Source organism: Ctenocephalides felis, unplaced genomic scaffold, assembly GCF_003426905.1.
Source record: "Ctenocephalides felis isolate EL2017-DRISC unplaced genomic scaffold, ASM342690v1 CF-g0.4_SCAFFOLD_03571, whole genome shotgun sequence".
Taxonomy (NCBI): Eukaryota; Metazoa; Arthropoda; class Insecta; order Siphonaptera; family Pulicidae; genus Ctenocephalides; species Ctenocephalides felis.
Window position 1 is genome coordinate 69487664 of NW_020539725.1, and position 13667 is coordinate 69501330.

The following is a 13667-nucleotide window of genomic DNA, read 5'->3' on the forward strand; positions in this document are numbered from 1 at the left end:
ATGTTTGTTTTCATTTCAAATCAACTTATTTCCTAGTGAGTTCAGTTACAATTTTTCTTTACTATTGCTTACCCAAAAAGGAAACCAAGCTATTCCCAAGCCGCCAAATAAATAAAAGAACTGTCCAACCAGAGCCCAAGCCAAGATTTGTTGCAGAATATCCTATTCCAGTTCCTAGATGTCCTGCAGAAAATATTATTGTGGCCAAACGACATCTTTTACTTCTAGGTATCCAATGAGCTAATAATGTGGCACAAGATGGATTTATACTTCCCTAAAAAGAAAAACAATAAAGCAAAAATTAATTCTACTTTTATCGCCTGTTATAGAATAAAAAGTTGAGAACCCAGTCTTGGCGAGATGAGATGATAAATAGGTATTTGCATTTGTGATTTAAAATCGATATCGCAACAATGTCACAAATGGTTAAGTTCACTTGAAATTATATATTATTAGATCTATATTACTACCATCGTTTAAAAAGGACTTACATGTGAATTATAAATACTGTATATATAAAAGTTTTATATGTAAAGTTCCAGCAAAAAAAACATAAGAATTTTAACCTAGTTTGAGAAAAAAAAATACTAAAATATTTCATCAATTTCGTTAACATTTGCGATGAGAAATCTGTGGCATCAAGACCAAAGTTCTTATGATTATCTGACCTGAAATAGTCCAACAAAAACTCTCGAAGCCACAAATCCATTATATCCCCATTGATGTAACATCTGAGGAGTCACAAAAGTAGTCATAGCCGATATCAAAACACCATAGCCCATTATTTGTTTACCACCAAAATAGTCCGAGAGCATTCCACACGTTATGTGACCCACAAGATAGGATAAGTAGAAGGCTCGACCTAAGTTTAGGCGTTGGGTGGCGTCCCAGTCGAAAAAGGATTCCTGAAATTTAGAAGTCAAATGATCAGAATGACTTAAAAAAATAAAATTAATAAATAGTTTTTTTTGGCGATTACATGAACTTCTTATTGGCAAAGGTAAGAATACTAATTTATCCAAGATGATAATATATTTACCATAGTAATGTTCATTGTATTATTCGGCGGCCTCGGACAGTTTATTTCTCCGTCATCATCGATGTAATTTTCAATATCGCTAAAATAATTATTTTATTAATTTTATATATATAAATGTATCAATAGAAATAGGATGACTTTCTCATATTTTCATATAAATACTTTCCTATGTTATTAAATCGATAGAAATAACATTTTTCATCAATAATTTCAGCTGGCTCATGAACAAATATAGAGAAGTAAAATTTATTTTTTTAATTTGAAATCTGTGATAAGATTAAAGAAATAGAATTACAGTTAGTTATTAACTATTTCTTACTTTCTAAGTTTCATTTCGTTCATAGAAACACTAAAAACAGTCCTCATTCCATGACTTACTAACATCGCAAAAAAACACATTGCCACAATCAACATGTGCTGCTGGACAGGACATACTAAAAAAAAAATAGCAAAAACATATTTATATTGAAAAGTTTTTGTTTCTATATTTTTATCGACATTCTATACCAGAATGGCAACCCAGTGGTCGACCACTCTTCTTTTCATATATAGACTATAACATTAAGAAGACGATTTCACCCCTTGGCGTTTCTTATACAAAATAGTACTAAAAACTGTCAAAATGCTATGTATTTGCTGTGCGATCAGGCGTATTACACATTAATGCAACTTCACTCATATGCTATTATGGCACATCATAAAGATGCACTTAAGACACATTTTTTTTGACATTTGTGCATTTTCCAGGTTAGGTTTTTTACCTAAACCTTCTAACTGCTCAAAATTTTCTGAAGACAGCAACCCCGTGGTCGTCCACTTTCCTTTACGTTAAGAGGCTGATTATGCCCCCAAGCATTTCTTATATGAAATAGTACTAAAAACTGTCAAAATGCTATTTGCTGTGCGATCAGGCATTTAACATAAAATGTAACTTCACCCATATGTTATTATAACACATCAGAAAGATGCAGTTATGATAAGATTTTTTCTCTGTAATTTGTGCGTTTTCTAAGTTAGGTTTTCTGTTAAGAACGCCTGTTTTCACAGCAACAATATAGCATTACGACAGTTTTCAGTACCATTTTATATGAAAAACGCTACATAGTTTTGCCATAACATTGGTCTAATTTACGGCAGAATCGGCTTTTAAATATGCATATCTAATAGAATGGGCTTGTATGAGTTGCCACAAATCCTGTTTTTCACTTATTCTGATCACATTGAGATTTATAAAATCAGGAGAAGTAATTAGATACCATACTGCTTGATATCGAGCTGGCCGGGTTGAAAACTTACTTCGTAAATAAAACTATTTAATAATAAATAATCGTAATAACACAGAAAACTCATTAAATCAATGATCAATCATTAATCGAATAAAGTCACACCAAATCAGAATTAAATAATTGCTTAAATAACGGCTGTACAAAAAATACACACAAATATAATTATCAAATATAAGATTTTTTTTGAATATAAAATTATATATAATAAACATCGATCTGACGAGCTCTTTTAATTATTTATTTTTTTAAATGAAAATTAGTGATACATAGAATTCAAGTATTCTACTATCATCCATTTTGTATTAGTCTAGTATCAAGTCAAAAGTATCAAATTTTTCAAAAATCTTTTTTTTTCTATTTATTTATATATTATTTTCATATCTCAGTCAGACAGGGGTATCTGGTATGAGAGATTATGAAATTTTTTTATGATATGTATTATATAATTTTACAATATTAGTTTGCAAACATTCTATTTTTTAATGCTGAACAAATTATTTAGTATACGTTTTTTTTAAATATGTACAATTTTACAAATATTGTGAATTTAAATTGTACCTTTCATTAACCATTGGTGTATTGATTTGTTCATTGTGCATAATTTATATTATTTTTAATTTTGATCAAAAACCAAATGCTAATTTGACGTTTTCGTATGTCATAAAATTTTCAAATAATAAACTAAGCTTATGAAAATTTAAAAAAAAGATCAAGATTAAGAAGATATTTCGTAAAATTATTGACAAATATAATATTAAATATACTTGTGAATGATTTGGCATTCCAATACTCGTTAATTGAAAAAAGTTATAATTATAATTGCAATTTTAAATAAATTATTAACAAACGTAAAATTATTTATTTCTTCAAAATCTTATACATAAATATTTTTATACGTAAATATTCTACATCCTAAATAAAATATCGAACTATAACTAGCATTATACAATTTTTAACACTAAAAATATTATAAAAATAATTTAATATTGCCGAATTTGTCGTGAATACTTGTACAATGTATTCAGTAAATAGCGATCTAATCAAGATCGTTAATTAAAATTAATTTAATTATACTAGTTATAAATATAATTATTAAAATTATAAATATAATTTTATACTAACGATTTTAGCTATGCGATAGCTATAATTATTTATACATCATTAAAGCAATTTTTTTTAGCAGATTTTATTTTTTATTAACAAAATATGAAGACACATTATTTATGCAATTAAATTAGTATTAAATCTTGTAATTAGTCGCCAAAACTTAAAAAAAATGTAAATAATATTTATAAACCATTGATGAAATTAATAAAATTTAATATATTATTAACAAATAACGAGAATTAATTATTATACAACTAATTGTTTGCTTGCCTGTTAATTTAAAATAATATTAAAATTTGAGAATATCATATTGTGCAACGTATTTAAAAATACTTTAAAAATAAGTATAAAAATTGTTTTATAAAAACTGTAACTTGGAAAAGAAAAAAAGCTAAATAAATGAGTAAAATTAATTTGTTTCATTTAATTAGTTAATTTTGTTATTAACGACATTTTGCATGAGCCACGAAATTCATATATTTTTTTGAAAAACTACTAGTATTAAGAAATCCGGTGTTTTTGCGTATAAAATTAATAATAGAACAGATTTAATATCAAGAAACGTTATATCCGGGAATTTTTAGTGGTATTTTTTTTTATTTTTGTAGTATTCATAAATTTAATTAAATTTCACGTTTCTTCCTTAACATTATACTAATTTCTCTTATATTTAGTACTTTTTGCATCTAATGTTTTAATACAAATAATTAATTTAAAGCTATAAATGTTATAAAAAATTATCACTCGATCATTCCACATTATTATTAAAATATCACTTCCAGTCACAGACATTTAGAGCAGCAAAAAATTACTTTTCATAATTTTATTAGCAACTTTTTCATTAATTTTGTATCAAAAATATTTAAAAATAATCTATTATTTCATTAATTGAAACAGCAAAATAATAGTCAAATTACAATATATAAATCGATGGATGTGTAAGAAAAATTATTTGTTATATTTTTGGGATTATCAAAATTATTATGTTATAAATAATTTCAATTATTTGATTTTGATTTTAGATCGAAATTTTATTTAGATTTTAAATCGAAATCAAATAATTAAAATTATTCGTAAGAAAAATCAGGAGCTTTGAGCTTTTAAGCTATGAAGAATTGACCATGTTAAAAAATGTAATCTTTGCTAAGAATTTGAAATTTTTGAAATGTGCTAATAATATAAGAATATCTTCATACACATAGTTTGGGAGATTTTGTACAGCATATGTAAAAAGCATACGATCCTTATATCTCACACAAAATTGTTGAAAAAATCGAAAAAGTGAGAACACCAGCGCATAGATCCAAAAATTGTATAAATCGATTGCCTCAGGTAATGGATATATAAAAGTATTATAAAAAATCCGTTTAAAGCTTATCTTTATATCTCATTTTAAAACTAATAAAAGTAATAAAATAATCCATCTGAGTCCTCATTACCGCAATCGTCTCAAAGTTATCGTTTCTTTCTTCTTTTTTCACCGACTCTAGATCTCTTTCCCCATAGTATGTTTTATTTGAACCTAATTTTTGCTTACTAGATTTAAATTATTATTGGCTAATTTTTTTCGCATTAAAATCCTCTATTTTATGTTGTTCTTTTTCTACGTCCATTTTCGGATTGTTTTTAAGAGGATCGTTCCACCATTGGGTTTCCGCCGATGCGAATAATATATAAACTAAGTTGGTCACGTTGAAGACTCCGAAGGCGATCCAGAAGACAACTCGCCATTCTACCAAAGAGTGCTGTTGAGGAGGAAGAGAAAGAAAAAAGATTAGAAAGAACTAAAAAAAATAGAATAGTTAATGATAGGGTAAAGTTGCCTAAGTCGTACCTCGGTAATATTTTGTATGATAATTATAAATTACATAACCTAAGTTTACAATTAGTAGTCTTTTGAAGGACGTTTACAATTAGGGATTTGTGAAATAGAAATAATTAAAAAGCAACCTCTTTGTAAAGTTTCTACTAATATTATTGACTCAATCCTGACCTTGTTTTCCTTACAAAAGTTTATTTATATTAGATTTTTTGGCATATTTAAATAGTAGAATTTTTTAAGCTCTGTAATTTGTTTCATTTAAAAACTTCGAATTCGTACCTGTATAAAATTACGATTTTTTATTGGTTTAAAAATAAGTTTTAGATATCTTCTTCTGATCAATGCAAAATCCTATAGGATAATTACAATTTTGCAAAGTTTGTGCTTGAAAAATACCAAGTGAGTATAACTGTCAAATCTGTAATTTCATGAACAGTTTCCTTGACCCATTTTTAGCACCCACAGTCTTAATAATTTTTAAGGAACACTAATTATTTTGAGATTATTTATTTAGGTATTGTTTTAATAAATTTGTTCGACTTGGTAATTAATAACCGCAAAAATTTGATTTCAGATTGAATTCTATATAGTTTTTACTAAAGGCACGAATTTGGCTATAAGTGGTACGACAAAGGCGACTAATTGCCCCTCGTACCAATAATTAAATTGAAATTTCAGTAATCACAAGCCAAATAAATAAATATTTAAGAAAAGTTGATTTTTTTCTATTAATTTAATCGCAGCGCCATTTTCTTAGGGGGTACGACTCAAGAAAACTTACCCTATATATAGAATAAATAAAATAATAAATATAGAACAAATATAAAAATAATATAAACTTAGAAATGTTAACTTAAAAATTATACACTTCTGAAAAAAGAATATTAAAAAATTGAAAAGTTGTTACTTTTTTCACAACTTACTAATTTGGTTTTCTTTCTTAAAATTAGTCTAATGTAAATATATATTATGTAAAGTAAAGAAGTAAAATTAAAAAAAAAATTAAAAGCTAGAAAAAAAAGTAACAATTAAAAATATAAAGAAAATATAAACAAAAGATGAAAATTATTTGTATGTAGATAAAGTATGTAGAAAATTACTTTTATAAATACCATACATTTAGTAATTGGATTTTATACATTCAATCACTAAATTTAACTTAAATGTTTAAAATTTAAATAACATGAGATTATTGGATTTATATTATGCGAATTTGACTTATTATAAGAGTTTCTGTCAATATTTTAATGAAAATGACCGAAAAATTTAATAAAATACTCGTTTGTCATTAACGATTTTGATGTTTATTTTTTCCTATTACTATTATTTCGGTCCAAATAGAACCACAAATAAAAACACCTTAGTAATCATCAAAAATCATAAAATATTAATAATTATTTAATGTTAAAAATTGTTTCTACTCACATTTGGCGTCAACTCTTCTATCAGATAAGGAGTGATAATTCCAGAAAGTGCCCCAATACCATTGACGATGGCCATCAATGTACCGGCATAATTTGGACTTAAATCTAATGCGTTGATTTTCATACCGGCGTAGAAAGTTCCCATGAAACCTAAAATAAAAAAAATAAATAAATAAAATTAATCCTAAAATTATAAAATTAATATTATTAGGTAATGTCAGGCTATTTGACAGAAATCCGAATAAATATATTGAATGAATAAAATTATTCTTACCCATTCCAATGGTGAACAAGGCAACCACAAGAGTTTTATCACAACCAGCAAATGAAGCTCCGATGATGAAACAAGCTGGACCAACAGATGCTGAAAGATTAAAAATTTAATTAATATTCCAAAAATAATGTTAACTAAAATAAAAAACATATTTAGTTAGTAATATGATGTGTTTTACCTATCGTTGTGAATAATTTCCTAGCATTGGTGACACTCAACATTTCCCTCTTCAACATATAATCGCACCAAATTGCAGATAAAATCGACACGATCCACATGACTACATATGGAAGAGCAGAATATAATCTGAGAAAAAATCAATCAAAATTTAGTAACCACCACATCATCATAAATGAACTAATTTTGCATTTGCAAACTTACCCATTTTCAGAAATGTTGAACTTCAAAATATCGTTCATGTATTTCGGGAGATCTGTTACCATTGTGAAGAAACCCCAATCGTGTCCAATCTAAAAAATAATAGAAATATATTATTTTATTTTATTTTTTAAATATATAGCCCACAGATTTCTTCCAAAAGGTTTTAAAAATACAATTAATATACTACAATTAGAAAATAACAGAAAATATACTTTTTCATTAGTACAAGAATAAAAACTAAAACCAAGAACAAAACTAAGAAATTGTTGAAGCTGGAGCAAAATGCGATATGCTAAGTTTGAAAGATCTTATAAATTTTGGTTTAAAATTCATAAATGGTTAAGAATTTAAGTTGAAATAATAACTAAATCATGAGAAAAATGTATATTCGGAAGAAAAATGTATATTATTTACCTGGGCGCAAATAAGTGCCCACAATGGAACAGATGTCCAAATTGCTCTCCATGGTGTAGGTGGTAAATCAGTTTCCCTAGATGTGCATTTTAAAGTTTCTTGAATGTACTCTTTTTCTGAATCAGTTATGAAAGGATGAGATGCTGGGTCGTTGTAACAGATCATCACCTGAAAAAATCAAAAATAAATTCAATAACACATCATTCTGCTAATTTTTTGTTATTTTATGTCTCTTACCCAAATGATGAACCACAAAGTTCCTAGTCCTCCAAAGAGATAGAAAACACTTCTCCAGTCTTCAGTGGCATGTAATACAACTCCACTCAAGGCATTTCCAACAATTGTTCCGAATTGGGCTCCACCAAACACCAAAGAACCCAATTTGGATCTTTCTAAAGGCGGTGCCCATTGGGCTAGGAGAGAGTTCAAGGCTGGGAAAGTCGTACCCTGAAAAAAAAATAAATAAATATATATATTACAAATTGTAAAGGTGGAGTAAATTAATCAGACTTAGAATTTATTGTAATTTTTGGTACCAAGGTTCAAAATATGGCATCAGTACAGCCTAGCCTTTTTATGGATAAATTAGTAGTTAGATTTGAATACTTTTATATTCAATCCTATGTTAAAATATTTTACTATTATATCATATAAAGGATAGTTATTCAAGTCACGGAAAATGAATTTATAAAAATACTAGATGATCCGACAGACGTTATCCTGTACCCATGACTAAAATTGAAAAGTTCAATTTTTTTAATAACCGATACTGATTTACCAAATAGTTAAAAATTATTATATTTTTGGACTACAGTCAGTACTAAAATGTACATAGATCCATATGGGTGATCTTAAATGTACAACTGCTTTAAATAAATAATTGAACAAATTTATTTCCAATAGCTCAATTTATTTTAATGCCAAGGGTTATCTAATATTTTTAAATCAATCAATGATAAACGGTTTTTTGCAATTTTTTTTCATTTATTTCTACAATCTAACTATATTTCTACATTTCAAAAAATCCTAAAAAAATCCCTTAACAAACTTCAGGCAGATTTATCAAAATCCGAATAATCGTTTAGGAGGATTATCATTTCATACCCCATTATAGAAGAGTTTTATATATAAGATATATAAATTTTGGATCCAGTGATTTTGATGTAAAAATTTTTTTTGATCATGAAGACGTGAATTTGATAAAAAGTTACAATAGTTTCACTATAAAACTACTTTTATTATAATCCACATTTCAAAGTTTTTTTTTCAGTATAAGTATGTACATAGAGATAAAATCTCTAATACCTACTATTTGGGAAAAACAGAGTTTCCACTTGAAAAAAACTTCGAAATAATCTGAGAATACAAGTAACACTTGAATATTTCCATTAGTTCGATATTTAACTTGTTTTACTTGATAATAAAAGCACACGTCACCAGATAAAAAATGACAAAGCCAAATATTTCAAATTCTTATCGAACAATTGATATATGGTCTAGTGAAAGATAATCTGTAATCGATTTTAGAATAAATACTCGTCTTTATTTTTTTTTTGTTGGGTAGATTAAAATGGGTTTGGGAAAGGACAGAGTTAATTTGTTATATGGAATTAGTTGGGAGGTAATATTAAATTTATTTACATAAATATATCGAATAACTCCGATATAGCAAGAATCACAATCATTGCAGTATATTATGTAAAACTCTATACTAATGTCATGACAAAACTCTATAAAAAAACTAGATTTATACAAAAAATACACAGGTATTGAATGTAAAAATCATTATAGAGACATTATAAAATCATTATAGAAATATTATCAATCTATTTACCTCTCCCATCCCTCAATGACTCGAATAACGATCAATCCAGTGGCACCAAATTCTTCTACCACAACTGGTGTCAGAAGTGTGAAAACAGCAGTGCCCAAAATTCCAAAACCAAGGGTATATTTTCCACCAAATCTTTCTGCCAGTAATCCTCCTGGTAAATGCGTTATTACGTAACCCCAAAAGAACGAACTTAGGATCAGACCTTGCTCTGTATTGGTCCAGTCGTAGATACCAGTCTGGAAAAAATAGATTAAAATAAAAATATTTTGTGTGCAACCTGAAATCAAATTTGGGCTATTGTGACATCCCTCAAGCAATAGTGATATCAGTTTTTACCCGAGCCTATAGTAAATCTACTCATGCGTTACAGATCAAATTGATTTGTCTTGTTCTTTTTTGTCTTTTACAAATATTATATAACAAGTTATTCCATCATTGACACAAGTCCAACAATGCAAAAAATTGCAACACAATTTACCCAAGTATTTGCTTGTTTGCAGATGCATTTTTTGCATTACTTAATGCCATTCTTGGCATCAATTTTATTTACACAATTAGTCGAACTATTGAGAATTTTAAATTATTGATGATGAATTTCAACATTGTGTGACTGATTCAATAAATATTGACAGAAGAAAATCAAACACGGATTATATAAATAATAATAAATGATTATGTGAATAATTGTGGAAATAAACATTATATGTTTAATTGTCAATATGGATGTTTGATAGACTTTGATAGGTTGTATTATCAAATAATGACGCTAATAATGAGTCATTGGATTTTAACTAAGAAATAATCTTAAATTGTAATAAATGCAAAGTTTTTAGTGTTACTTTATAGTAAAGTTTTTAATTTTTTATAATAAAGTTTTGTATTTTTCCTTTTCATTCAAAACAATTAGTTTACTAATCGAAATACTAACTACATGATATTCTTGATTTATCCAAGTTATTTTTTATTGACCCAAAAAACTAATTCAAGTCAACTAATAGTAATGCTCATAATAATACATCCTACGGAATGCATTTTCTACTTGAGATTGTATTTGAGATATATAAAAGAAAAAAAAAACTTGATATTATACTGCTTGATATCGAGCTGACTGAGGTTAGGTAACGACTTTAATCATTACTCATTAGATGCTATTTTATAATATAAGATTTATAATACATAGTACATGTGAAGGTCCATTGCACCAACAAACTAATTTTATTATTTGATATCATACTTCTTGATATCGAGCAGGCCGAAGTTGCGACTGGTTTGTGGTAGCTTGCGTGCTTAAACTTCACATCACGACATATAATTATATATATATATACTAGCATACCCACCTTGCGTTGCAACGGCTCTTATTAAAATCCACCTGATTGAAATTTGAATCCGTTTGACAACCAAATTTCAAACCTTTTGTTATAAAAAATCATATCAGTCAAAATATAAATAAAGCCGGATGAAATTTGAATATGATGGATCAACCCATTGATTAGTGTTTTTTTTTAAACTTAAATAATAAATAAAACTGAAATAATTAAGCATTTGAATAATGAGTACATTACAAAATCTATAATGAATACCAAGCGATTTTTATAATTTTGTTATATCTTATTTGGTATTACGTCCTATTTACCTTTAGCTAACATTTTAACATGTTCTGCGATGCTTTATTTAGAAATGGTTCGCATACTATTGGTCACATACTGTTGGAAGCTTGCTATAAGCCTTTAATATTTTCTTTGAAAATTTTCCATAAATTAATGATTAGACAGTCATCGATTTCAATGCATTTTTTAAAATTTGTGTTTACTTACAAAACATAATAATTTCCGACTATAAATTCATATTTTTTGGCACTTAGAAATTTAATATAATATGATATGATATAATATTTAGTTTCAATCATGATTTATATTAATTTTTTTTATGTTTACCTGAATGAACAACTTAAGCAAATTAAATCTTAATCATAAATCAATTTATTCATAAATTTCCCAGAATATTAACAAACGTCATTTTCGGCATTTGTTTCAAATTCGTAACCGCCCAAATTTATTTAAATTTGATAAATTTTATTATTCTGTATCTTAAATATGATTTGTAATATAAGTTGGAATAATTAATGTATTTTTTTTATTTGAATTCGTTAAAAATATTAATTCTTTTGACCTGTCAAAATTTTGTTTAAATTTATAAACATTATATATTTCTATTATTTTTAATATAGCATTTTACCTAATTTGGATATAACTGTTGGATATATTACAATATATCTGTTCCTTTTTCAATAAGTATTAAATAATATATTTTAGAATTGTCAATTTTTTTTTTCAGAAATCATAAATTGTTTTTTCTCGAAGTTTCCCAAAATATTGACATTTGTCATTTTAGTGTTTTGGTTTTTTTTCAGTAAATTTCTGTCAAAATTTATGGAAATTTAAAAAATATAAACTAAATAAATATTTCCTCCTGGTCGAAATTTAATATAATATGATATAATATATTTTTCAATAATGTTTTGTATCTACAATATTTCCTATAACAAAACTTGGAATAATTAATGTATTTGTTTCTTATTGAAGTCGTTAAAAATTCAATTTTTCTAAACTGTCAAAATTTTGTTTACTATTAATATTAAATTTAATATGTCGTTTTTTTATTGTGATCTATAATGTTTTGAGGAAGTTTGGTATTCGAATTAATTTCGTAACAAATCAAAATATAATTATAAATCTATTTATCTAATAATTTGTATAAATATTGTCAAATGTCAATTCACGTTTTTTAAGTCAACTTTTATTTAAATTTATAAACATTGATTTTTAATTAGATTTAAAACTATAAACAGTAATTTTGAATATAGCATTTCATCAAATTTAGATTTAAATGTTGGATATTTCTATATATGTACATGTTTTTGAATTTTATTTTTTGAAATGTCAAATTTTTTTTTCAAAAATTATATATCGAAATTTCCTTAAATTTTGACATTTGTCATTTTAGTGTTTTGTTTTTTTTTTTGTCATTTTCTGTCAAAATTTTAGAAATTTATAAAAATTATATATTTATATTTTAAATTTACTTTTCAAAATTTTCTATAACCTAAGTTGGATATATATGCACACGGTGAGCCAATAAATTTAAAATCGGTCCAGTAGTTTGGGCGTCCATCGCGAACCAACATCGTGACACGAGATTTATATATATATAGATATATATGTAGCGACCTGTCACACACGTCGCATTTTAACTTGACAGATGTTCATTATTTGAAGCTCATCATAGTGTCAGCTCAAAACAAAAAGTTCAAGTGTCAGATCAGATCTCGTTTTTGTTTGCTCAATGTTCGAAATGCCAAAATTGTAATTCTTTATTTTTTCCTTTTTATTATAAATACTGAAATAACATCTACGTTTTTGTAAATGATCAATTTAATCACACATAGTGTTATTACTATTGTCATAATAAACAATATTCGTAGTATAAAGAACACGAGTTTCTTTAGTAATTATGGCGCTGGTCGGCCATATATTATTAATTAATTAATTTTATAATGAAATCGCAATAATTTTATTTCAACTCGATAATGAGTGTTTATTAATGTCTCAATTGATAAAGATGTTATATTACATTTAATCAAATCTAAATTTCGATCACGAGAAAACTCTCGTTGGCAAAAAACTCGATGCAATATTTTCGATCGTTTTTTAAAAAGAGCGACAATAATATTCGATCGTATATAAACAATCAGATCGTTATAGCTTGCTTGATGCCAGATCCGAATCAACGTAGCCCAATATAATTTAGTTTTGTCATCAATTGACGTTATTCAACTGACATCTGTCATATGGTGTTCATTCCGCCATTGTCATCAATTGACGTCCTTCAATTTCATATGGTGTTCATTCCGCCATATAACTCCCCTTCAAAAGAAAAAGAGGTATCCGGTAAAAATAAATGAATTTGATTATTAAATTTGAAGGAGCTTTTTAGGCTTCATCTTTTTTGGAGGGTCAATCGATAACTCCAAGTTATGTGATTTAAATTCTGAGATGAGCTTGGTTGACTGTTATCTATTTTAAT

At 26.5% G+C, this 13667-nt stretch overlaps 2 protein-coding genes across 2 annotated transcripts; both read right to left on the bottom strand.

The window, feature by feature from the left end:
• Nucleotides 1-61: 61 nt before the first annotated feature.
• Nucleotides 62-2917, bottom strand: LOC113386653 (putative inorganic phosphate cotransporter). The gene is made up of 5 exons (XM_026624417.1): nucleotides 2884-2917; nucleotides 1359-1473; nucleotides 1040-1118; nucleotides 669-905; nucleotides 62-274 (listed from the first exon to the last, which is right to left on the bottom strand). Exons 1-5 carry the CDS (start codon nucleotides 2915-2917, stop codon nucleotides 62-64), a joined length of 678 nt encoding a protein of 225 aa, XP_026480202.1.
• Nucleotides 2918-4875: 1958 nt separating this feature from the next.
• On the bottom strand, nucleotides 4876-9672 carry LOC113384690 (putative inorganic phosphate cotransporter). Its single transcript, XM_026622438.1, has 8 exons — nucleotides 9582-9672; nucleotides 7985-8194; nucleotides 7748-7915; nucleotides 7334-7422; nucleotides 7131-7258; nucleotides 6953-7042; nucleotides 6680-6828; nucleotides 4876-5177 (listed from the first exon to the last, which is right to left on the bottom strand). The coding sequence occupies exons 1-8, from the start codon at nucleotides 9588-9590 to the stop codon at nucleotides 4983-4985; spliced, it is 1038 nt and encodes a 345-aa protein (XP_026478223.1). The 5' UTR covers nucleotides 9591-9672; the 3' UTR covers nucleotides 4876-4982.
• Nucleotides 9673-13667: the final 3995 nt, after the last annotated feature.

Coding starts and splice junctions, on each gene's coding strand:
- LOC113384690 (XM_026622438.1), bottom strand. Junction 7,423..7,747: donor GGGCACTTATTTGCGCCCAG/GTAAATAATATA, acceptor ATTATTTTTTAG/ATTGGACACGATTGGGGTTT. Junction 7,043..7,130: donor GAAATTATTCACAACGATAG/GTAAAACACATC, acceptor TTAATCTTTCAG/CATCTGTTGGTCCAGCTTGT.
- LOC113386653 (XM_026624417.1), bottom strand. CDS start 2,917: ATGAACAAATCAATACACCAATGGTTAATGAAAG. Junction 1,474..2,883: donor ACACCAATGGTTAATGAAAG/GTACAATTTAAA, acceptor TTTTTTTTTTAG/TATGTCCTGTCCAGCAGCAC. Junction 906..1,039: donor ATACAATGAACATTACTATG/GTAAATATATTA, acceptor TCTAAATTTCAG/GAATCCTTTTTCGACTGGGA.